Raw genomic sequence first — 27,817 nt, 5'->3', positions numbered from 1 at the left:
GGTGCTTGTACCAGGGGAAGGCAGAGATCAGTGTCCCTGCTTATCATGAAGACAGGACCAATGTCTTCCCCACTCACAGAGTGGCAATCTGCCTTTTTTACATAGGCAGACTGCCGTTCTGCCTATGTAACCAATAATCAGGAGGTGCCAGCGGGCATCAGACATCGAGTACGCGGTACCCGCTGATCGGGTCCCACTGTGAATAATTACAGCGGGAGAGGGCTGCCAGTGGCGCGCCTGCACTCCCCCAACCTAGAAGTGCTGGATCACTTACTAAATACATGACCCAACGCAGGAGAGCCGCCTTGCCGATGCATATATACAGTATACAGTCGGCAAGCGGTTATTAAAAAAGATATGTAGAAATGTACACATTTACAGCCTTAACTAAAAATTCTTGAATATACTCGCATATCAGAGACAACTTTCAGAACTTGTTTCCAAAACTTACATCACAAGATTGGGAAGACTTTAACTACTTCCGGTCCGCGCTATAGCGAAAGACGGCTGCAGCGTGGACTCTAATTTCCGGGAGGCCGTCTTTAAACGGCCTCCCAGACACAGGCTCCCCGCGCGCTCCCGCGAGCGCGCATCGGGGAAAATCTGTGTTGGCCTTGTCCCTTGGACACAGCCAATCACAGATCGTGGTAAATGGCCAATCACAGCGGCCATTTACCACGTGATCGGCCCATGCAATGAGAGATGATCTCATATGTAAACATATGAGATCATCTCTCATCGCCAGCGCTCCTTCCTCACACAGAGACTGCAGTGTGAGGAAGGAGGAGAGCCGATCAGCCACCGGGGACACAGAAGAATGTAATCAGGGCACTGATCACCAGTGCGCTGATTACACAAGGTATAAAAACATACACAAAGTGCCCACTATCAGTGCCCGCCATCAGTGCCCACAATCAGTGCCCATAGTGCTGCCAGTCAGTGCCCATCAGTGCCTGCTCATCTAGGCACTGATGAGCACTGACTGGCAGCACTATGGGTACTGAGTGTGGGCACTGATGGTGCTGCCCATCAGTGCTCATCAGTGCCGCCCATCAGTGCTCATCAGTGCCACCCGTCAGTGTCCATCAATGCCATCCGCCAGTACCCATCAGTGCCTCCTATCAGTGCCCATCAGTGCCGCCCGTCAGTGCCGCCTCTCAGTGCCCAGCAGTGCCACCTCTCAGTGCCACCTCTCAGTACCCAGCAGTGCCACCTCTCAGTGCCCAGCAGTGCCGCCTATCAGTGCTCATCAGTGCCGCCTATCAGTGCTCATCAGTGCCGCCTATCAGTGCTCATCAGTGTGGCATATTAGTACCTCCTCATCAGTGCCCATAAGTGCCACCTTATCAGTGCCGCCCATCAGTGCCGCCTCATCAGCGCACATCAGTGAAGGAGAAAAATTTATTTATTTTCAAAATTTACTCGCAGAAAATAAGAAAAACTTTTTTTTTTTTTAATTTTCTGTCTTTTTTCTTTTTTTTTTTGTAAAAATAAAAAAGCCAGAGGTGATTAAATACCACCAAAAGAAAGCTCTATTTGTGTGAAAAAAATGATAAAAATGTCATATGGGTACAGTGTAGCATGACCGCGCAATTGTCATTCAAAATGTGAGAGCGCTGAAAGCTAAAAATTGGTCTGGATGGGAAGGGGGTTTAAGTGCACAGTAGGCAAGTGGTTAAGGCAACATTTTAGTCTTGGGTTTCTACTATTGATGACCAAATCTCAGAGAATTTGCTGTGCTATTGACTTGGCCAAGCAATGGCTGATTCTCTTTGCCAGGTGGATATATGCCATCTACCCTTTAGAACATTTACAGTTCAATTGTGGGTAATGCACTCCCAACCCCTCAATGACCTCAGCAATGTACAGGGCCATGAGGAAATTCCACTTTTAATTACTGGTTGACTTCCTTATTAGGGCAGTCAGCTCAAAATGCTCAGTTCCCTCTTCTAGTAAATAAAAATGAAATCCCCAGTGAGTCCAGTTTACTGCTGAGCTCTAGTCAGCAGTGAGAAAAAGGGGGAAGCCAGGCTCCAAGAGGGCAGATGACCTAGTAACTGCTGGTCTGCATGCAAACACGTTTACTGTGGGCTGGCCCAATCCACTTCAACTTGCAGGTAAAATGAATGTATTCTTGAATGTAGTCTTTTCAATACTACACTTACAGAAGCACACAGATAAACACTCTACAACCAGTATAGCTGTTAGTTAGGTAACCAGTATACTTTTATGATATTAAGGAAACTAAAGCACCCAGAACAAAACCACAAAGAGATAGGGAGATGCAAACTCTATTCAGAAAGGCTGGCATTTAAATCTTAGAGCTGTAAAACAGCAGTGCATTAGCATAAGGATCCTCAGTATGATCATATGTGATATTCAGGGAAATTAGATGCAGAGGTACCACTACCATCTGTAGTATAAACTGCATTGCTATCTGCGGAAAGTTGTCCAGCAATAAATGGACATACTGGAAGTACCACATAGTGTTCCTGGCTATCCCTTTGCATCTCTTGCCTTCTTTTATATTCTATCCTCCATCAGTTGACCTTTCCACGTCATTGCATTTAAATTTCTGTTGCTTATTCATTCAGATGCCCCTTATCTTTTAATCCTCACAGACACAATAAAAAGATGAAGCCAAAACTAAAGCCAACCATAGACGGAGCGATTTTCTTTCCTGCAACTACCTGTTACAGAAAAGAAAATGGCTTGATTCCCCTATAAACACAGTCAGTGTTGATGGGGAATCTTTCCCAAGGAGCCATTGTGTTCATCCCATGGGGGGCGGGGAAAGCCATCCCCTCCGGGAGAGCACAGCAAGTATTGCTAGCGGCTATAACAGCCACTAGCAAAAAATAACATGTAAGATCCAACAAGCTGGTTGTACCCAGGTCGATCAGACGATCAATCAACCTGGGTACATTCAGCCTGCCCAGACATGGTTTAAATATTGGCTAGTTCCTGCTGAACCGGCCAAGATTTGAACTATCTATGGCTGGCTTAAGACCCAATACCTTTTTAATCAGAAAAAGCTCTAGCCTGTTATACCACCTTTGTGAAAATATTTTAAACATGATTTTGCCTAGTTTTGCACATATGTGTAATATGTACTGATAATAATGTGCTGTATTTTCAGCTTATTTGGTCTTTACCTTCACGAATTTCACAAATTACATTTACTGATCCATGTGGTTTGCTTAAAGAAAAAAAAAATAGATATAAGTAATTATATTGATAAAATATATAACTTCACCATAATGTTGTTTCTCACTCTGATGCTCTCCTTTAAAAAAAGAAAAAACAATTAAGAGATTCTTGCCACTGGAAAGAACAAGCTGACACAGCAAAACGTAAATTTACCACTTGCTGAGCGCACATGTTGGAACAGAATTGTAAGCAGTAAGATTGCAGAGAAGCTTTAAAATGTAATATTGCTCAGTCTCAGAGTGACTTTCTTTATTAGTAAAATAAAGTCAGTAAATGTAAGTATGTGTTACTAAATTACTTTTTTTTTTTATCCTTTACAGTAACTGGAACAGAGCTCACTGGACAAGAGGATCCTATACTTCTTCATTCAGTAGTAACATGTTGGGCTCCAAATGCAGCTTTTAAGGAAAGTATGTATTTCATGAACCAGACCAGAAAAAAACGTATTTTCTAGCAATAGATTTTAATGAAAAAGTACTATACAACTGTATTGTTACGTGTGTAAATACTGACGTACTTTATGTCAAAATTCAAGAACAAAAATGTAATAAATTGCAGCTTACCAGTATTTAACGTGGAATTTCAGCCACCACCTAAGCAATCTTAAAAACGTTCCCTCCCCTTTACTAAAACCTATTCTGCATAACTTGTGTAAGACAGATCTGTATACTGTTTCCCCTGTGTCAACCAGCACTGCCGCAGGTCAGAGGAAAGAGTGCTTGATAATAGTTAGTAAAGCATGAGAGTGGTGACCCAATAGGATTACTATTGTCCATTCATTGCTGGCTGACACAGGATCACTTGGCTGGACCAGAACGGCCTGAAAATAGGTAGGTAGTATACAGATCTTTTTTTGCACAGATTAGTCAGAATAGCTTAGAAAAGGGTGTGGGAGAATTTTTAAGTTTAGTTAGGTGGTGCCTGGAATTTCACTTTAAATGGTGTGCCTGCATTAGTTTCATTTTTTTTCAGGCAAAGTACATTTTTTGTGAGTGCAGAAAAATATTTGTTAAACAGTTTTGTCAGCCTTAAAAAAAAAAAATACATATATATATATATATATATATATATATATATATATATATATATATATATATAGAAAATCACACTGTATGATTGTGTATAGGACCAGGAGGTTACAGTGGATTTGAAAAGATTGGACATTAATGGGTGAGGTCTGGCAGTCAGGGAGCACACATAGAATGTAAAACATTCAAAAAACTTTTATTTTAACCTCCGTGGCGGTATGATTCTGTCAGGAATTCTGTACCAAAAGCGGTACAATTTTTTTCATGGAAATTTGGCGTTATGTATTATAGGCCTACAATTCTTAGTAATTACTGACTTAAACCTGACCAAAACAAGACTCTAGTAAACATCCCAGATGTGATAAATTTGAAACACAAACGCATGAATTATAATGGAATCAATAATATAATTTTACTATATAATATATATAATAAAATGATATTATTGATTAGATTATAATTCATGCGTTATATATTATATATATGTGTGTATATATATATATATATATATATATATATATATATATATGTGTGTATATATATGTGTGTGTGTGTGTGTGTGTATATACGCATGAATTATAATCGAATCAATAATATAATTTTATATATATGTGTGTGTATATAGGTATATATATATATATATATATATATATATATATATATATATATATATATATATATATATATATATATATATATATATATATATATATACATATATATATATGCATATATATATGCATATATATATATATATGCATATATATATATATATATATATATATGCATATATATATATATATATATATATATATATATATATATGTATATATATATATATATATATATATATATATATATATATATATATATATGCATATATATATATATATATATATATATATATATATATATGTATATATATATATATATATATATATGCATATATATATAATATAAAATGTGTTTGTGTTTTGTGCAACGTTTTTTTTTTTTTAAATTTCCCTCCCTAGTTCCGCTCCCATCTTGCAGGGAACGGAACTAGGAAGTCCTCCTACCGACAGACGGGCGGCGGAGATCTCGGCTGGCGGTCACAGCAATGAGAGCTCATCGCTGGATCGCCAGGATAAGGTAAGACACTCCGCTGCGCTTTCTGCATAGCACTGCCCATTCACCCCGAGCGTGACTCGGGGATACCGATAATAGCAGAAAATTCCTACCCCGAGTCATGCTCGGGTTTACCGCTAGCGTGGTTAAATAGATAAAAACATAATAAATGCACATGTAAAATACATTATATCTTGGGACAGTACATCAAAGGAACCACATAGGGACAATCATAATACTTCATAAGGTTCGACGCGTTTCGCCAGATAGGTGAAAAATGGCTTCATCGGGAACCATTATGGTTGATTGGTGTCCTTTATAACATACAAAAGAAATTTACATAAACAAATATAGAAAACAATTTTTTCATAATATTCACCTAAATAGATCTAGAGTGTATATATCTAGTATTATACAAAATATAAACACTACATGATGTTTCAGTGCTCACCTCTCAACAGAAAACAATCTACTTTGACATCTGCAATTCCAAGTTGCCTGTACAGTCTGAAGCAGATAAATCTTCAAATTTGACCCTAGGATGGGTCAAATAAACCACAAGGGCATTGTGGTTCATTTGATGTACTGTCCCAAGATGTAATGTATTTTACATGTGCATTTGTTATGTTTTTATCTATTTAAAATAAAGTTTTTTTTTTATGTTTTACATTCTATGTGTGCTCCCTTTTTTTTTTGTTGTTTAATTAAAATGGATGCGGGTATGGAACTGGCATTCTTTTGGTTATTTGCAGCCTTATCCATTTTCCCAAGTGTTATCAGCCTTCTCATTCTCACAGAACACTTCACCCATGTTGTATATATCAGGAGATGAGAAGGTGTTTGTAGGCCCTTTCAGGAGAGCAACCAAAGGTGACAAGATGACAGCCTTCCACAGAGCTCTATGTCTCTTTCTAGTCCCTCCTGCTCCAATATGTACTTGCAGCCCACTTGCAGACATTAACCCCACTGCTTAGTGATCTCGGATGGGACTAACAAAAAGATAGTGCAGCATCAGAGCTACCAACACTCACCACATCTAATAGGCAACACGCCTATTTAGATTTGAAGCTTATCACCTAAATACCCCAAAAAAGCTTGTGGAGCTCTTTCTGGAACTTTATGTCCGATAGCCCATTGTGGGCCATGCATAAGATGACATACATGCTTGCATGTATATATTATATTCTGTCGTTCCTATATTACTTTACTCATAAACCATTTTCTTCTGCTTCTATGCACCTTTAGAGCACATTCGCACTAGATCTGTCTTCATACATTTTCTTCTTTTTACAATTAAAGCAAAATGCATAGAAAGTAGGCAGAAAATAGGCAGTTTCCACACCAATGTATTGCTTAAAAGAATAAGTTTTGTATTCTGCATTTGAATGCATTACCCATGTTAATTCAACTGGAATTGAATTGGAACTTTCTTAGCTTTGGGTTATGATGGGTACCCCTTAAATGTTTAATACTAATATATATATATATATATATATATATATATATATATATATATATATATATATATATATATATATATATATATACCCTTTTTAGATTCATTTTAAAAAAGCTAGCTTTAAGGTAAAAAGAAAGAAATTGGGATGATTGCAAAGGCAATGTTATAATTAATACATTTATATTTTTTAAGTAGTATAATGCTTTGCAAGATTTACACAAATACTCAACTAGGCACTAAACAGTTTGGCCTTTTTAAAAGATATACTCTCCAAATCAACAGTGTTTTACCATGACAAGGACTCCCATACTTTGTTTTGCAGACAGCATCTTGTATTGCTACTGTTTAGATACCTTGGTGCTCTGTGATTCCCCCTTATATGTCATGGGATGAACGTAGTCTACTTTTCTGGGTTTATTTAATCATGTCTCTTTAAAGTGGAGTCCGAAGCAAGGGTCCACATTTAAGTTAATGTGGCAAATTCTTTTTAACATCTTGGGAGGAAAACAAGGCTTCTAGTGATGTTCAGTGACCAAAAGATGTCACTCTTTCCTAGGTTTTGTGTAGCTATCAAGTATAATATTGGTGTAGCTTTGCTTCACCAACTTTAGATTGATGCCATTGTCATTTCAGTTTAATTATATTTATCAGTAACCTGAACATTAATATTGTAGGTATTTTGCTGATGAAATATTCTTTTTTATTTATATAACACAGGTTGAGCTCCACACATACAGTTGAATGTCAGCATTCTATAAACCATCATGGTTTTATGTAGTCAAGCTTAGACATGCCAATACACATTCTGATAATCTGCTTGTTTGCCAATAATCATTTTGTGTATGGACCACGTCCATCAATCCTGACTGCTCAGACATTGTTAGGGCAGGATAGTCCTACGTGATAGATAACATGGATATAGTTGGAGCAAGATAAAATATGTAGTTGTTCAATGTCTGTATTGCCACAAACAGTGCCTATAAAGACTATTTAGCCTTAGACATTTTCATGTTTTATCGTCTTAAAACAATGAAATACCGTGGATTATATTTTTAGCACTGATATAAAAATAGGCTGAATAGACTTTTCAGGAAAACAGATCTAAAAGTTTTTTTTTATTATTTATGATGAATAAACTGACTGCATAAATGTATACCCCTATTAATATGACTTACCTAAATTATAACTAAATTTTAACTGCTACTGTCAAATTACATTTTTCAAATTACATGATTAGTTAACTAGAGATCAGTTCCATTTAACTAATTATTTGTCTGAAATTCTCTCCTCTAGGCTCAGGTTTCTTCCAGATTGTATCAGTTTTGCTCAATTCAATAAACCCACTACCCTCACAAGTCTTCCAAGGCCTGCTGCAGAAAAGCATCCCCAAAACATGATGCTACTACCTACATCTGCACCTAGATCACCCCCATTTAACTAATTATATATAAATACACATATACCTGGAGGGTCCAACTTCTGGTGAGTCAGTACTGTAGCATAACCCACACTATGAAGACAGAAGAAAACTCCAAGCAACACCATGAAAAGTAATTTTAAAGCAAATTGAAGCACAATATAGGTGACTCAGAAGCACACATTTCAAAGTCACTTAAATCAATACTGAAATCGGTAATTTGGAAACAAAAATGTGAGCTTGGATACGGTCAGAAACCAGAAGCAAGCTGTCATTGCCAGGCCAATCAACCTGGGCTAATCAGTTGTTGCCAGTACGTTTCCCACCTTGCAACCGCACATACACAAACGAAATACATTATACATACAAAAACAGTTGCAACTTTATGAAAGAATGTCAGAAAGAACTGTTACATAAAACCCAACTGCGGTCTTGCCTACAGTTTGTCAGAAGGCACTTTGGGGACTCTGAAGTTATCTGGAAGAGAGTTCTAACACCAAAATGTAGCTTATTGGCCAATAGACCTAACTCTCATGTTTGGCATTAGCTATACACTCTGCATCATCAAAACATGCCATCAAATGTGGGTGGTAGCATCATGCTGTGGGGATGCTTTCAGCAGGCCCTGGAAGGATTATGAGGATAGAGGGTAAAAAGAATACAGGTAAACTGATACATTCTGCAAGAAACCCGACCCTAGGGAGAACATTTTTCTTCTGACAAGACAATGGCCATCCACAATTCTGGCCTCATTTTCATCATCAACCTAATCTCAAAATACCACACAAACCACCCTCTTTGCTGTTCCAAAGACCTCCTTATCCATAGTCCCATTGTCACCTCCTCCCATGCTTGTGTTCAAGATTCCTGCATAGCCTCTCTCATCCTCTGAAACTCCCTACCCAAACCTGTATGGCTATCTCCAGTTCTGCCTGAAATTTTACTCTTTACTCTTACTCTAGATTTTGTATCACTTTTCCTCGTCCTTTAGTTTGTAAACTCTCAAAAGCAGAGCCACTTATTCCTCTTGTCTTTAATTGTATTGTACCTGTGTTGTCTCCTTTTATATTGTGGAATGCTATGCAAACTGTTGCTGTTAAAAAAAAAAGCCTGTAAAACAGTTCTACTAATGACCCCAAGCATTAGGGAAAACTGCACAAAACCAGCTAACAAACAACAATGGTAATGTCTTAGATCTTGATCCAACAGAGATTTTGACTCATAATGTCCATGCAACCTGACAGAGTTGGAGCAATTTTTCATAAAGGAATGGGGGTAAATATCAGACAGTGCTTTTACAGATTTGCACAGCTAATAGAGATGTATCCATACAGACTCAAGGCAGTAATTACTACCAAAAGTCAAGGTATTAAATATCAACTTGAAGGTGGTGTGTATTTACACAGTCAGCTATTTTGTGTTTTTTCACTGTATTTAACCACTTTAAGACCGGAGGATTTTCCTGCTTAACGTCCAGGCCACTTTTTGCAACTTGGCACTGCGTGAATTTAACTGACGATGCGCTGTCATGCAACGCTGTACCCAAACAAAATTTACATCCTTTTTTTCCCACAAACAGAGCTTTCTTTTGGTGGTATTCGATCACCTCTGCGCTTTTCATTTTTTGCGATTTAATAAAAAAGTTTGCGAAAAATTACATTTTCTACTTTGACAGTTAAAAAATATCCAATATATTCAATTTTTGTCATATATTTAGGCCAAAATGTATTTAGCTACATGTCTTTGACAAAAAATTTCTCAATGAACGTATTTTAACCACTTTAAGACCGGAAGATTTTACCCCATTTCTGACCAGGCCATATTTTGCGATTCGGCACTGCGTTACTTTTAACGGACAATTGCGCGGTCGTGCGATGATGTACCCAAATTAAATTTATGTCCTTTTTTTCCCCACAAATAGAGCTTTCTTTTGGTGGTATTTGATCACCTGTGCGATTTTTAATTTTTGAAAAAAAGAGCGACAATTTTGGAAAAAAAAAACAATATTTTTCACATTCTGATATATAACATTCCCCCCAAAAAATTTACAAATCTAATTTTTTTAACATTTTAGGCCAATTTGTTTTCTGCTACATATTTTTGGTAATAAAAATCACAATAAGCGTATTTTAATTGGTTTGCGCAAAAGTTATCACGTTTACTAACTACGGGAAAGATTTGTCATTTTTATTGTTTATTTATTTTTTACTAGTAATGGCGTCGATCTGCGATTTTTTTGCGGACTGCGACATTGCGGCAGACAGATCGGACCCCTAACTGACATTTTTGACACTTTTGGGGGGACCAGTGACATTACTACAAATATGCACTGTTACTGTAATAATGACACTGGCAGGGAAGGGGTTAACACTGTTGGTGATCAAGGGGTTAAATGTATGCCTCATGCTTACTGACGTGTGTGGGGGGAGGGGGTTGTGTGACACAGACACAGATCGCAGGTACAGCTATGCTGGATCCTGTGATCTGTCCCTGCCTGTCACAGAGGAGATCTGGGCAGATTTCCTCAGTCTTTCCCCGACGATCGGGGAAGAGAGGCAGCGATTACCGCCTCTCCTCCCCTGACCCGACTCCCGCTGTGTCTAAACAGAGAGGGAGGTACGTCGCCAGATCCAGCCGAGCCACTCTGCTGCAGTAGCAGCAACATGAGTGATAGGCAAGTGGTTAACTTAAATCAAAGATCTGTTTCCACTTTGACAATAAACAGTATATTACTGTTGATCTGTGTAAAAACCATAAACAAATATAAAGCCACTGGGTTTCAATGTTTCATGACAATAATACATAAAAACTTAATTGGGGTAGCCGGCCAGTCACGTGATTGCCAGGAGCCGCTCTGAAATATGGTAAAGGCTGCATTTTTTTTTATAAAACACAGAGACAGGAGCACTTGTAATCAGGGTACAGAGAGAGTTTTAGAGGACATTAAAAGTTTTAACAGCAAGAGGAGGGGAGGGAGTGGGAACTTGACACAGGAGAAGACAGGCAGGGAGGGGAGGGGGAGAGGAGAACAAAGGAGGACAGAGAGCTTCGGATAACGGATGCAGTAAACTGAGCACGGTGTCAGGACTCAGCAGCCATGACACACTGTGGTCAGAGTACAGAGGGGAGGGTAGAAACTGTCAGGATCAGCCAGGTTTTTTAGGTGATACAGGGGGCCAAATTACACAGCACAAGCAATGTGCTGTATACAAATGCTTTAAGGGAACAGGATTTTTTTTTGGGGGGGGGTGGGGGGAGTAAAAAACGCTTTATTGTTTTTGGATAATATGAGTTTGGGCATCTGCCATGGGGCCACTCATCTGTGAGATTTAGCCTCAACCGTGGATAGTCAAATTAGTTGCATATCAGATTTCCAACCAAAAAAGATGGGGAAGTGTTTTGTGGCCCTTTCAGACTGTTTACAAATAGTAATTCTTTTGGTACAGTTGGTACATTTTTCTGTAAGATAGACTAATAACAATCTTATCTTGACTCTTTTGATATAGTCATGAAATTTAGGAAAAAGTCTCGTTTCCTGGAATTTTTTGTTCAGTTGTTGCAGCGAGTTTTATCAGAGGAAAAACATCAGAAAGTACTGGAGTGGTCTACAACTGTCCTTGACTATTTGAAAAGGTAATGTTTTGCATCTTTCTGTGTAGATCCTGATATAAGTAAAATGCATGAAGAAAATCTGGTTTCTCCTTTGTACTAGACAAGTCATTAATTCTGGACTTGGTAGTGGGGAAAAACTGAATTCAGTCCAGAAGTCTATCTATCTATCTATCTATCTATCTATCTATCTATCTATCTATCTATCTATCTATCTATCTATCTATCTATCTACACACACAATGAAACAAACAGCAATTTCTTGACAACAGAAAAGGGTAGAATTCTATAACATACTTGATTTCAAAATCCTTGCAATGTAAAAAGAAAATCGTCCAGAGGGGATTATTTTTTCAGCAAAAGTAAAATTACAATTTAAAGAGGATGACGTTTTCAGACATCAGACATAGTAATATTTCAAACTACCTTCTAGTAGTTCGCCTTTGTCCTCTCTTTGAACTGTTGTTGAACACTATAATGGTGGTATTTCTGACCTAATTGGCTCCTCCTCCCATCCACCATCTTACAAAGGACACTTCCTTCTGCAAGACAGATAAAAGATATGCTTATCTGAGAGTGCATTACAACATCAGATAGGAAAGGCTTGTAGTGGAACTCCAGCCAAAATTTTTTTTGTGGGAAAAGGTTACATACTCTGTTGGGTTTTTATTGTTGTCCCTCTCCCCCAATGGGGACATTTCCTCTTTTTTCCTGGCCCAGGTATACTGCTAAGGCTGGCCATACATTTTACAATTTTTTTTTGTACAATCTTCCTTTAGATTTAACAAACCCATATAATATGAGGTCAATCCTAAACACTTTCAATTTATATGCAATCAGGCAGGCCATTGCACTACATAGTTGAAGGTAAATCTAAAGGAAATTGAATTGAAAAATTGAATAATGTATGAACAGCTTTAGAGTCCAATTCTGAAAGGCCTTTTAAGTTATAAAGGTTGGTCCCCTGCTAACTGCTGATCACACATGTTGCTTTTTAGTTGCATATTTCTATCAAACACAGCCCTGTAATTGTATACATCAGTATGACATCAGGTAGTTAACAGCAGAAACGTCAGGTGACCACTCATCGCTGATTCCCAGTGCCAAAAGTTATCTGCAGACACAGTAATTCAGTCCCGGTTCACACTTGTGCGATGCGGGAAGGCTGGGAATTCGCAGCCTGTTCCCGCATCGCAAACAAACATCTGGCAGTTCACACTGCCATATGTGATACGCAGGGGGTGTCAATTAAATGTTAACGACACCCCCAGTTTGATCGCATATCGCAGTGCGATCTGACAGTTCGCACAGGATCGAATCGCACAAGTGTGAACCACTATGCAATCCGATCCTGATGCGGCTGGAAAAAAGGGTCATGTACGTGTTTGGTGCGGATACAGTGCGAATTCAGCCATACAAAGTGTATGGCTGAATTCGCATCCGCGCATCCGATCGCATGTAATGAAGGAGCTGTGCGCTCCGAATTACATGCGATCGCCGCACTCGCAGTAATGTGAACCGGCCCTTAAAGCAGAACTTTAGGCAACCACTAAAAACTGTAAATAATTATATTGTTCAGGCCTAAATCTGGACGCTGCATATGAAATGTTTATACACTGGGTAAAATTCATTTTTATATAATGCTGTACCTCAGTGTGCTGGCAATTGAGGAGGTGGAAGAAGGAATTGGCAGCTAAAGAACGATACTGTGTTGTGGCATCTTCCTCTTCCCCTAGCACCTTGGAATAAAGTGGGCATGTTGATAGCCGGATACATTGGGCCTTCAGCTACTTTTGATAAAAGTGGCCACAAAGCCGTCACTGCTCAGATTTATGAGAGTCATTGCACACATTGAGGTAGATTTACTAAGGCCCCTTTCACACTGGCGGAGTCCATCAGTGGATCCACCCATTAAGCAGGGGATCTCTCTGATGATCCCCACTGAGAAGGCGGATGACAGGTCCATGTCCGCTCCGCTAATGCAGAGCGGACACGGACACAGCCCGCTGTTCTCTATGGGGCTGTCAAATGGAAACGGACCGCCTGCCTGTTTCCATCTGACTGTCATCTGCTTCAGTCCCCTGGATGAATGGGGAACGGATCCCTATCTGTCTGTCAGTGTGAAAGGGGCCTAAAACTGGTGCATACAGAATTTGGTGCAGCTGTGCCTAGTAATCAATTTGCTTCTAACTTCAGTTTGTTCAGTTAAGCTTTGACAATAAAACCCAGAAGCTGATTGGTTACTAGGCATAGCTGCACCAGATTTTATTTTCAATTTTAGTCAATTCAGCAAAGGAATTTAACTATTTCAAATTCAGCGATTTCAGCAAACATACCCTTTTGGGTGTTAGTTGGGCTAACATTGATCATCATACTTTTATTTAAAAGACTACAAAAAGGCTTTAAAGTTCAACAAAAGCAGTAGAAATAGATACGTATGCAGTCAGATTGATGTTGTACAATCAACTTCCAATTTCATAGTTTTACCTCCACTTTCATGGTTTAGCAGTTGTGTAGGGTGTCTAAATATGATTGTGCAGGCCAATAGTTACTCTACTTATTCTCAGTGCACCAAGTAATCAGCACCCAATACAGGACTGGCCAGAATCTCCTTCTCTCTTTCTCTGCAACACTGGTTTGTGTAAAGAGATTTGTGCTTCAGTGTGGCAATACCTCAGCTATACTTGAAACAAAAGGCATTCATGGAATTTCCAAGCAAAGTACAATATGTTACAGATCATAGTGGGGTTGATTTACTAAAACTGTGGAGTGCAAAATCTGGTGCAAACAATTCAATCAGCTTCCAGGTTTTTCTAGTCATGCATACATCAAACCATGCCTGTTTCTTTTTAAGCCTAAATATTAAGATACTTGCATACATCTAAATCAGTGTTGCCAACCCCCCGGAGTGAAATTTACTGGCAGAACGTCCAAAATTTACGGACGGCTCCAATTTTTTACTGGCACTGCAAAAATGTACATAAAATAGCCGTTTTCAGCGCTAAACCATGCAAATATGAATAATTAAACTATAAACATGTAGATAGTGCTATTAGCAATGAGTTTAAGTTAAACAAAAGTCAGTGCCCACTTACATTATTGTATTCTCTCCCCCTTACATCAGTGACCCCCCCCCATCAGACTGGTCTGGCGGTGCTGTCACTGACCTCCCCTCAGGTGCACTGTGCAGGGCTCAGTCAGACGGCTCTGGTCTCCACTCCGCAGGCCGGGGCCCAACACAACTAGATTCTCCCGTGACCCCCATCCCTTCGGCGCTCTCACTCTTGACTCCTCTCCAGACTCGACTGCAGACACGATAAAAGAAAAGAGATGGTTAGAGACTGTGGACATTGAACAGGAGGTGGTCAGAGACTGCGGACATGGTACAGAGGGGTGGTCAGAGACTGCGGACATGGTACAGGGGGGTGGTCAGAGACTGCGGACATGGTACAGAGGGGTGGTCAGAGACTGCGGACATGGTACAGGGGGGTGGTCAGAGACTGCGGACATGGTACAGGGGGGTGGTCAGAGACTGCGGACATGGGACAGGAGGTGGTCAGAGACTGCGGACATGGAACAGGAGGTGGTCAGAGACTGCGGACATGGAACAGGAGGTGGTCAGAGACTGCGGACATGGCACAGGAGGTGGTCAGAGACTGCGGACATGGTACAGGGGGGTGGTCAGAGACTGCGGACATGGAACAGGAGGTGGTCAGAGACTGCGGACATGGAACAGGGGGGGTGGTCAGAGACTGCGGACATGGTACAGGGGGGTGGTCAGAGACTGCGGACATGGTACAGGGGGGTGGTCAGAGACTGCGGACATGGTACAGGGGGGTGGTCAGAGACTGCGGACATGGTACAGGGGGGTGGTCAGAGACTGTGGACATGGGACAGGAGGTGGTCAGAGACTGCGGACATGGAACAGGAGGTGGTCAGAGACTGCGGACATGGGACAGGGGGGTGGTCAGAGACTGCGGACATGGGACAGGGGGGTGGTCAGAGACTGCGGACATGGGACGGGGGTGGTCAGAGACTGTGGACATGGGACAGGAGGTGGTCAGAGACTGCGGACATGGAAGTGCCATCCTCACCCCTCACAGTAATTTCTTCCTATGTCCCCCTTCATATTAGCACATCAGTGTCCTCCTCCTAAGTCCCTTTCACCTCTCCATAGCCATATCAGTGACATTACTGCAGAGTGAAGCTGTGACACTGCCTGTGGAGAGGTGAAGGGGGCACAGGAGCAGGACACTGATGTCCTCTGCCCCCTGACTCATCTCTCTACTCCAGTCTGCTCTGCTAGCTGTCAGAGGCTCGGAGCCCCACTCACCAGTCCTCTTCTCTTCTGTGTGCTCTGCGGGTGGCTGCCTCTTCTGTCAGTCTGCTGCTCTGTCCACTCCACCACCATCCGCATCCATCCAGACTCCAGCTGCATTTTCTTGTACCCCACAGGGCCAGGCACAGTTTATCAGACTCCACACTGTCCCACTCCCTAGCCGGCGCCTGGCGGCCGGCCCGGCGGGAAAACTTAAATGACGGCGGGGGCGGAGGCAGGGGCGGGCGCAGGCGGGCCGTTGCACTAGTCTCGTCCGACGATCATCTGATCCGTCCATTGGGCATGTGTCAGTGTGCGGAGAGTCAGGACAGGGAGGCTGTGATTGGCCGAGACGCGCAGCAGCGCTGGGTGTGCGAAAGAGGGAGGGGGGAAGCTGCCGCTGACGTCACACGGTCTCCATCTGCGAGAGAAGAGAACTCGGCTCGCTTCGGGGATCTCCGAGTCCGGAACTGCGCGCCGCGCACGCGCAGTTCTAACCTTGCCGCCGCCACCGTAGATTTACGGGCACTTTTCTCCTGCTACGGGCATTTACGGGCAGGAGAAAAGTGCCCTGATTTTACGGGCTGTCCGTAAATCTACGGGCGGTTGGCAACACTGATCTAAATGTGACTTTGTCTTTTGTTTTTATGATGTCTAGTGCCGGCTTTTAAATTGCATTTACCATGCATTTACCAAAGGCATGTGACATGCCTTTTTCACGGGTTTACCATACTATTACCATGCATTCACAGTGACTTGTATGGGGGAAAAAAGCAAAGTAGAAACTCATTTCAAAATGACATGATCATAAAACCACAATTATATAACTTGCACTGGAAAATGACTGTTGGTATCAAAAAGCCTAATTTGTAGTGGTAGTGTGGAGGGATATTAGTTGATATTAGATATTAGTTGATCTATGAGCAAATTAAAAAAATTACATCATGCATTTTGTTATTAGCTTTAATATAGGCTTATTTGTTTTTTGGTTTCTCATGTAGCACAGTTTTATTACCCGTTGATCCCCTCAGTAGAGTTATTATATTTCCACTTCCTTTACCAGGGAGATTACACTTCATTCTGCAGCGAAATCATGAAGTAGAATTGTCCCCTGAGGACTGAATAAGTCATTCTAAAGTCACAAAGTTTTTTACTCTAATGCATTACCTATATTAAGGTAAAAGACCTTCCTTCCACTAGCTGTTCCCCCCCCCCCCCCAACTCATCTCCCTAAATATTTACCTTTCTGGATCTAGTTCTTGATCCAGCACTGTGCCCATCTGCAGCAGCTCTGGTCTCTATTCCTAGTCTCACATGACAGATTGAGAGCAGCACGAGTTGTTGGCTCCTGCTGCTGTCAATCAAATCCAGTGAGGAGGGAGCAGGGGTGGGGCTGAGCAGCGCTGTGTGTGTCTATGGACGAACACAGCCCAACTTGGGAGTGGAGAAGAGAGCGGCGGCAAGGAATCCCAAAAAAGGAGGTAAGGAGCCGCTCTGTGCAAAATCCCTGAACAGAGCAGGAAAGTATAAACCTTATTATTATTATTTATTTTAGGAAAAATGTTGCCTTTACAATCAATTTTAGGCATAACTCTTTCTAATAGGTTTTAGGTGTTACAGCAACAGATTCTTTATGGGGGAAAAAAATGTAAACCTTATAAATAAAAGCGGATTATTTTATGTACAGTCAGTGTTACATGGTTTGTCCCAAGTTCTACAACTGTCACTTTTGTTAGATACTCTGCATGTTAAAGTGGAGAAAAGGTTTAATAAAATAAGTATGATAAAATAGTTTATATATAGAAAATGCCTTCTTGAAGTCACCTCTCTCCTGACAGCTTGGCAATATATTAAACAGTCTCTGACACTCTGTCTTCTACTTGCTCTTTAAAGCAATAATCTTTACGAATAGCAGAAAAAAAAAAAAACTCAGAGCGCATTTCACACATTTTTTTTTTTGAGAATGCACTTTCATTCTTGTCCTAGTAAATCTTTTGGGCTAGTAATATTTCAGAGGCCATCACTATATATATTGTCATGTAGTATGTGGTTCTTCCAAGATAATAGCTTCAGATTCTGTTTCTTGCTTAGACAGATGGATAGGTACATTGAAAACTTTCACAACTCTATCATGTATAAGCCCTGTGAGTGTGGTTTAATCTTTGCAATAAAAAAAAAAAACTTCAACAAATGCTCAAATACCAAAGTGCATTTTCTGTTTCCAATATATCAAAACAAAAGACGAAAACCCCTGACAAACAAAACATGTTTCTATGTAGGTTCTCCTCTGGGTAGAGTACGTTTATTTTTGTATGTGCAGGCAGGGAAAAAAACAATACTAACTTATTTTTTAGGCCATTTGGTAGTCAGTGCTAGTTAGTAGGAAAGAACATGTAAAAGGGTCATTATACATTATATTGCCTTTTTACAATTATTACAATTTAACTCCTGATATAATCTGTATACATTTTACACATAGGACATTCTTGTTCTTTAAAAATAAGAAATTGTATCTTAAGTTTCCACATATGTGAGATTTACATAATAATCCATATTTAATTATGACACTGTCAAAAGATTGTTGATTATTGTAGATTATTTGTGGACCAACAAAAGTTTGTTCAACTCTGTTTTAACTATAATAATTTACTGCTTAGCTTATGAAAAAAGGCTTGTTATGCAGTCCCAGTTAAGCAGCCCATAGATAATTAAAAAATCACTAATTTCCCTCATTAACACAGTCAGTGTTAATGAGGGAATGCCTCCCCCCAGCACTGTTGTGTTCTGCATTCTGATTCTCTCCATTAGAGGTCCCCCCGCTCTACAAAGCCCTTTCTTCCTCAATTACTGTCTACCGTCTAGATATGTTGTTGGAACTTCCTCTTCCCGCATTATGGGGGGTATGGGTTTGGTCTCCCCCTGCGAGTAGGGTTATACTGGTTATACTGTTGATGTTCCCCTCCTTTACAGATGTTTTACGATCCCATGGATGATACCCACCTATATCGGGTCCCTATTGCATTTTTACATTTCTTATGCTGGTTAGTTGTCCTCTGTTAGATCTTATATTGAGCATGTACTTTGTACTTACTCTGTTCTACTGACATTTTTATTTGTTTTGCACTTACAATTTTCAATAAAACTGTTTAAAAAAAGAAAAAAAAAGAACACCTTTTAGGTTTGTATTGCTGTCGGTTCCCCTATTAGATTCACCCTCTCTATTTGCCCTGTTTACCATTATCATTCAAAGTGAACGTAAAAGAAAATCCCACATTTTGGGCTGTCCCCACAAAAGTAATCCACTAAGTGTAGAAGGATACAAATGGTAGTATCCAGGAGCACTATATTCCAAGGATTCCAAATGTCCAAGATAGTAACATTAGTTTTATAATAATTATATCTTATTGTTATATCTCTTGGAGGTTTTTCAGTTCTGGGTTTTGGTTTTATGAATGCAGTCTGTTTTTCTTGTCGAAATAAATTTATTAAGACAAAATATAAACAGAGTTACAGAAGGACAAATTTCACAAAGTAGGTTCAAGATGCAGCCAACAACATAAGATATTCGTGAAGGAAAGGGAACATGGGAGCAATGACACATACAACATTAGAGACTCTTACAGTAAACTTTAGGTATTAGGTAGGGAGAGGTAAGTAGACCTCCTTGGGGTAGTATCAGGCTAACATATGCAAAAGATACACTGGGGGAAAGGGGGGGGGGGCTGGATGCAGTCTGTTTTTAAACTTTGCACTGATACAGTATGTCAGGGAGTGAAGAGTGCTCAAGTTCCTAACTCTAGCAGTAGCTCTAGCTCCGTTATGTTCTTAGTTACTTTAAATGTATGCTTTGTATGATTAGAAGGCTTTGTCTTCCTGACCATTATGAAGTATGCTAAACTGTGATTTTAGTGTTGTCTTGTCAGTGTCGACTTGATTGTGTTAGACCTTCAATTCTACCAAGATGAAAATCAACTGTTTTAGTTTCTAGAAAAAAGCTCCACCAAGGTAATTTTTGTTAGTGACCTGATAATTGATGTAGGCCTTATGCTGGCCATACACTGATTGAAATGTGGCTGGATCCGCAGGGACTGGTTACATTTAGATCAGTTTTTGGCCGTTTCTGCTTGACAGAAGTTGTATGTTTGAAAATTGTGAAAAATTTGTTAGAATACATTGTCCTGTCAGGGAGTTTCCTCCATTTACCTCTTTTGTCCTTGACTTCTGCATCTACCTTGCTTCCAGCCCGCTGGCCAAAGGAATAAAAGAAAAAACTACGGTCTTTGGCCAGTTTTAGGATCCAGTGTAGGGATTCTGCTGCACGCACTAAGATGCTTTACTAAGGTGGTAAGGTATGTTCATGCTCTTGAAAAGTCTGGAAAACCTAGGATTTCTATCTGTGGGACACTATTGGGCTATCTGTGTTCTGGAGTTGTTAGCAAGTCAGATAGTGCAGCATAAAGGGCTGATGGAGAGGCACATGTTAACAGCACCCTTCAACACTGCAGAGCTGTGGTATTATGTGGGTTCAGAGGCTTTACACAATAATTTTATATTTTGTATGCTGAATGGTTTATGGCTTTTGTTGAGGAAGTAGTATCTAAACTCCTTTTGTGTTATTAAACCACATCTGAAATGTTCAATACTGTCCAAACAGCACAGTTTTTGTAGGGCAAGTAACCTTTAAATGCAGTAAGCAAAGAAATGAATGTACTATTTTCTGTTTATTAATATGACAATGTGGAGCATTCTGTAAGTAATTGATAACATTAAATGATTATTAATGTACAATACAGAATTCTTTACTTCATATGCACTTATATAGAAAAAAGTTTCATATGGTTATGGGCCTTGCTTTCACTTTGTGAAATTGATTTCTAAATTGAAGTAGCAAAATAGATTTGAATCAATAAACTGTCATCTCACACTTGTACAAAGAGAGTGAAATGTTGACAACCACCTGCTTATTGATTTTGTTTCTACCTGCATGAGTATTGCAGGGTATTAATTTGTAATGTAATTCTATTTTTATTCAGTGAAATAGTAGCAGACTAAAGCCAAATTCTAGATTCTGATTTCATGAAGGGTCAAAATGAGACTTGGGAAAAAGCTGAATGATTTACAGTTTAGAAGAAACTCAGATAAAAATATTTCTCTTTTTGACCTCTCAGGAGACAAAGGGGGTAAATCCCATGAATAGGTCTCCAGATAAGATAGATAATTGCTCTAATTTATGAAAGTCAAAGAAAAAAAGATTGACTTGGTGACCTATAGCAACAAATCAAATGCCTTTGAATTTCTAACCTCACTAGGAAAAATGGCATGGGGTCTGTGCTTGTAATGGTTACCACACATGACTTTACTTTCACCATTGTTTTCAAATCCCACTTCAGTCCCAAGTCACATTTCCAGTTCCACCTCAATATTTCCTAGTCAGCTAAAATATTTATTTCTTCAGGCATTGTTAGTTCAAGCATTTTTAAGTACTTAAGGCACATCTCAGCACATAGTAGAGGACTGTTATCTTTTGTCTTGGGAAGCAAACGCAACTAACGGGTCCACCACCCCACTAGTTTGACACGTCCAGCTGTAGCTTCTGGGCTTCGTTATAATCACAGTACAGTCCTTGGAGGTGTGTACTCTAGTGGTGACATTAGCACACAAGAGATATCAGACAACTCTTTTTTTACATGTCTGTGTCACATGATGCATAGGTCACCAGTAGATCGAACAACAAAGGGACTTCCAGCGCTAACTGTGATATCTCTCACTCTCAGGAATGAATAAAGTCAAATTACCATGTGGTGCTGCTGCTAATTAATGCTGATTCAGCATAAGTCAGTGAATGGGGGGGGGGGGGGAGGGGCAGCAGCGCTATCCCACGGTACATAGTCTACAATGTAACTCAGGCAGGCTTGATGGAAAACCTTGAAAAGTTTATTTATAAAAATTATATATAGTGATGATTAAAACATAATAGAATGTATTCCAAACCAGATCTGTGGCGTTGCTGGGGGGTCACAGGATGACCGAGCCGCTGGGTGAGCCGGAACTGTGTAGATGATCACAGCAGGGAACCAGGCATAATGGAGAAGGATCTTATGTGCCAAAAGCAGACCGGACCAGCCGGTAAGGTGGCGTGGCTTCCTCCCACCCGATAGTGTGGCTGCTCGCACTGAAGCAGTGTAGACGTGCCGCGGAGCCGCCAACCAGAGGTATCCACAGCGGGGGCCGCTACTCGTAAGCGGCGTCAGCAAGCGTCGGGACCCGGCCTGGAAAGCATCAGGGTTGCCGTGACGACATGTTTCGCACTGCTGTGAGTTTTTTGTTATCATTAACCCCTCAACATCCACTCTTATAAAAATTTTTTTTTTTTTTTTTAAAGAGGAACATAGATAAAAGCAATTGCTACTGCATAAACAGTTGGTAATGCTAGTGGACATATGCATTCAGTACTGGTACAAACATAAAACTGCAGATATGAGAAAGAATAATGAAAAACGCCCAAAAAAAAAAAGGCATAATAAAAACGCATAAAAAAATAAATAAATAAATAAAAATATATAAAAAATAAATAAATAAATAACTAAATACCTAAATAAATAAATAAATGCACTAGCATTACCAACTGTTTATGCAGTAGCAATTGCTTTTATCTATGTTCCTTTTTTAAAAAAAAATTTTGTAAGAGTGGATGTTGAGGGGTTAATGATGATATCGAGACACTGGGTGCCCGCCCCCTCCTCCACCTTAAATGTTCAGGTTGCTGTTCCCCCCGTGACTTTGACAAAGCACAGCAGTGCGAAACATGTCGTCACGGCAACCCTGATGCTTTCCAGGCCAGGTCCCGACGCTTGCTGACGCCGCTTACGAGTAGCGGCCCCCGCTGTGGATACCTCTGGTTGGCGGCTCCGCGGCACGTCTACACTGCTTCAGTGCGAGCAGCCACACCTTACCGGCTGGTCCGGTCTGCTTTTGGCACATAAGATCCTTCTACATTATGCCTGGTTCCCTGCTGTGATCATCTACACAGTTCCGGCTCACCCAGCGGCTCGGTCATCCTGTGACCCCCAGCAACGCCACAGATCTGGTTTGGAATACATTCTATTATGTTTTAATCATCATCACTATATATAATTTTTATAAATAAACTTTTCAAGGTTTTCCATCAAGCCTGCCTGAGTTACATTGTAGACTATGTACCGTGGGATAGCGCTGCTGCCCCTCCCCCCCATAGGTCACCAGTAAACCTTTGCATGTACTGTATATCTATATATGCTTCCAGATCTGACTCCATTTTCCCTGAATATTGTTTGTTGTTGGGTAACTAACTAGTGTATTTTCCACACTGGAACACCAAAACATATGGTAACTACCAAACTCCAAATATTTTTTTAGTAACTGAATTTTTGGAACATTTACGGGCAAACATATTTTTACAGACAAATATAAAATATCCCAGAAACTTATATTACTTAAAGTTGACTCCAGGCCGTGGTAAAAATAATTAATGAAGTTATTTATTCTTTAAAAAAATGGTGAAATGTATTTCTAAATGCTGCTAGTGAACGTATTAAATTTGGCTTGGTAAAAGCTTCTTGTAATCCCCTCTATAGAGGAGGTCAGGCAAGGTAGGGGCATGTGTGTCAGTAATGGTGCTGTGTGTACAAAAGGTGACAAAGAACATACTGATGCTGTATAAGGAGAGAGTAGGGTATGGCCCCTTTCACACATGCTGTCCATTTGTCTGTTTTTCATCCATCAGTTGATGGATGAAAAACGGACATCAATGCATCTCTATGGAAAAACAGATGACAACGGATGATCATCCGTTAACATACGTTTTAATCCACTTTCGTCAATGTCTGTTTTTTCGAATGGATAAATGCCCTATTTTTCATCCGTCAAAAAAACGGATCGGACGAAAAACGGATGTAAACGGACAAACGATCAATTTTTCATCCGTTTTTGCATTGGTAGTGGATGTTAAAAAAAAAAACGGATGAAAAACGGATGGAAAAGGACAAAAAAAACGGATGAAAAACGGATAGAAAACTGATGAAAAACTGATACATTTTGACGTGACTGAACTGATGAACTGATGAACTGAACGGACTGTATGTGTGAAAGGGGCCTAAGGGAGGGATAAATGTTTGCTGTTCCTTGAGGGCCAGAATGAACTGCTAGGAATGGGCTGAAAGGCACCTAATGACAGTCTGGGGAGGGTTGCAATTTTTCTCAGTTCAATGCACAGGACCCTGCCCACTGTGTTTCGCTATAGTAGCCTTGCAGTGCATGTGCACTTTGAAGTTGCATTGGGGTTTCATTCACAACCAATGGCATTGCAGCAGATCAACCATGTTGTAAATAGACCTTCACCATCCATTCAAAGGTTGGGGGGGGTAGGAAGTGACCTAGGTTATTTTGAGAATTCAGGTCTCGTGGCCAGCTGTAAATCTTAGGAATGAATGGATAAAATTGCAAATCCTAAAATGCCTTCCACTGACGTGTTTCAACTGTATATTTATCTGCTTGCCTGAATTTCAGATTTAAAAAAGTAGTAAATATTGCAAGATTAAAAAAATAAAAACGTATAAAACAAACTGGCTTGTTTTAAGGCAATGACACTAGAAGATAAGTGGCATAAAATCGTGATGTATTGAAAATTGTGCATGACTAAATAGGTGTGGTTTAATGGCTGAGGCTAGTTCGTTATAAGCATGGTAAAATATGGAGATGTAGGCAGAAGTATGTCACTGTTTTATCATGCCCATTATAAGAAATTGCCAGCATGTTTCAAGAAACTACTACAGAACACTTCCACGCTAGAAGAAATTTCTTGAAAATATCTCAGCTGCACATTACTCTTTGAAGTATAGATGATATAATATGCTTTTTACTTTTCTACTTTTTCTAGTTAAGAGCATTAATATTTCACTATTGAATCATACCCAGTCCCCTATGCAGAGGACTCCCAATATGGAAGGACAGAACAAGGTGCATATACTGGGATCATGCAGACAAGTAGTTAATCATTAAGATCGGACCTGGAAATAGTGTTGCTGGTGCTCATAGTTCTACAACAGTTTCAAAGACCGTTATTTTCCCTGACAGCAGATCATTCATAGGGCTCTTTTTCAATTGTGCCGGAGTTCCATATACCGCAGAGCTGGTTTAAATGCAAATAGGGTTCTGAGAAAAAATGAAAGTGGGACCTCAGGTGCTAAAATTCAGTAAATAGTACATTAAAATATAGACAGGCAATTTTAGGCAAGCACATGATAAGAGCAAATGTTTCAGCATAGCCACCATTCCCTGTATTTTGGACAGCACACCCCAGAATGTATCCTTATGCATACTGTACAATGCACTAACAAACCGCATACATTTTACAGCTCCTACCAATTGGTCTATAGCAGGGCTCGCAAACTGGTGGCTTTCCAGCTGTTGCAGAACTACAATTCCCATGAAGCAATGCAAGGCTGACAGTTACAAGCATGACTCCCATAGGCAGAGGCATGATGGGACTTGTAGTTCCACAACAGCTGGGGGGCCACCAGTTTGAGAACCCTGGTCTACAGGCTGCCACTGGCTAAACTGCAGGCAGATTTGAAACCTGTTGTCAAGATCTTGATCATTATAATCAATACTTTGATCATGCAAGTTCATTCAGTATCTTTTTTTCTCTGTTTAGGAGGAATGATAATATTCTTGGAAAAAAACAAAGTGATCCAGCAGCTGGTGTGCCAGTAGCAAATGATTCTTTTAGGAGATACACAACAGCCCTTGTTGAGTATCAGAAGGTATGGTACTCATAAAAATTCTGTTTCCTTTATATGTTCTTTAACCACTTGCCTACAGTGCACTTTCACCCCCTTCCTGCCCAGACCGATTTTCAGCTTTCAGCGCTCTCACACTTTGACTGAGAATTACTCAGTCATGCAACACTGTACCCATACAAAAATTGTGTCCTTTTTTTCACACAAATAGAGCTTTCTTTTGATGGTATTTGATCAATACTGGGTTTTTTATTTTTTGTGCTATAAATAAAAAAAGACTGAAAATATCGTGAAAAAACGCATTTTTCTTTGTTTCTGTCATAAAATTTTGCAAATTAGTAATTTTTCTTCACAAATTGTGGCCAAAATTTATACTGCTACTTATCTTTGGTAAAAATAACACAAGTAGGTGTATATTATTTGGTCTTTGTGAAAGTTATAGAGTCCACAAGCTATGGTGCGAATCATTGAAAATTGATCACACTTGATCACACCTGATGTACTGAAGGCCTATCTCATTTCTTGAGACACTAAAAAGTCAGGAAAGTACAAATACCCCCCAAATGACCCCTTTTCGGAAAGTAGACATTCCAAGGTATTTAATAAGGGGCATGGTGAGTTTTTTGAAGTTGTAATTTTTTCCCACAATGCTTTGCAAAATGAAGATTTTTTTTTTTTTTACAAATTGCCGTATTAACAGGTTATTTCTCTCACACAGCACATGTATACTTGCAACTACACCCAAAAACACATTCTACTACTCCTCCTGAATATGGCAATACCACATGTGTGAGACTTTTTCACAGCCTGGCCACATACAGAGGCCTAACATCCAAGTAGCAACGTCCGGCATTCTAGGAGCACAAATTACACATATAATTTCCTGACAACCTATCGCACTTTTGAAGGCCCTGGAGCACCAGGAGAATGGAAACCCCCATAAAATGACCCCATTTTGGAAAGCAAACAGCCCAATGTATAATTTTTGAGGCATAATGAGTCTTTTGAATATGTCATTTTTTTCCACAAGTTTTTGGAAAATGTGGAAAGAAAATGAAAACACATTTTTTTTACACAAAGCTGTCCATTTATGCAATATTTCTAACACATAGCATGTACATAGCAAAAATTGCAATTGTAATTTTTTCCCACAATGCTTTGCAAAATGAAGATTTTTTTTTTTTTTTATTTTTTTTTTTTACAAATTGCCGTATTAACAGGTTATTTCTCTCACACAGCACATGTATACTTGCAACTACACCCAAAAATACATTCTGCTATTCCTCCTGAGTATGGCGATACCACATGTGTAACACTTTTTCACAGCCTGGCCACATACATAGGCCTAACATCCAAGTAGCGCTTTACACAAAGTTGTCCATTTATCCACTTTAAGACTGGGCCTATTTTTGACACTTGGTGTTTACAAGCTAAAATCATTTTTTTTTGCTAGAAAACTACTTGGAACCCCCAAACATTATATATTTTTTTTAGCAGAGACCCTAGAGAATAAAATGGAGATCGTTGCAATATTTTTTATCACACCATATTTGCGCAGCAGTCTTCCAAATGCGATTTTTTTTAAAAAAATTCACTTTTTTTAACTAAAAAATAATAAAACAGTAAATTTAGCCCAATTTGTTTCCATAATGTGAAAGATAATGTTACGCCGAGTAATTAGATACCCAACATGTCATGCTTCAAAATTGCGCATGCTCACAGAATGGCGCCAAACATTGGTACTTAAAAATCCCCATAGGCAACATTTTAAAAATTTCTGCAGGTTACTAGCTTAGAGTTACAGAGGAGGTCTAGGGCTCAAATTATTGCTCTCGCTCTAACGATCGCAGCGATACCTCACATGTATGGTTTGAACACCGTTTACATATGTGG

The 27,817-nt window shown here is 39.8% G+C and overlaps 1 protein-coding gene across 1 annotated transcript in view; it reads left to right on the top strand.

Moving 5' to 3' along the window:
* CFAP54 (cilia and flagella associated protein 54) overlaps positions 1-27,817 on the top strand; it is a 616,124-nt gene that overhangs the window by 264,802 nt on the left and 323,505 nt on the right. The window contains exons 30-32 of the mRNA XM_082253561.1: positions 3,531-3,620; positions 11,728-11,854; positions 25,840-25,948. Of these exons, the coding sequence (XP_082109687.1) occupies positions 3,531-3,620; positions 11,728-11,854; positions 25,840-25,948 (326 nt within the window). The remainder of the gene's footprint in view (positions 1-3,530; positions 3,621-11,727; positions 11,855-25,839; positions 25,949-27,817) is intronic.

This window comes from Pelophylax lessonae (genome assembly GCF_965119305.1).
Source record: "Pelophylax lessonae genome assembly, chromosome: 4".
In the NCBI taxonomy this organism is placed as follows: domain Eukaryota; kingdom Metazoa; phylum Chordata; class Amphibia; order Anura; family Ranidae; genus Pelophylax; species Pelophylax lessonae.
Note: the sequence above shows the minus strand (reverse complement) of the source record. Positions and strands in the feature narration are given on the sequence as shown.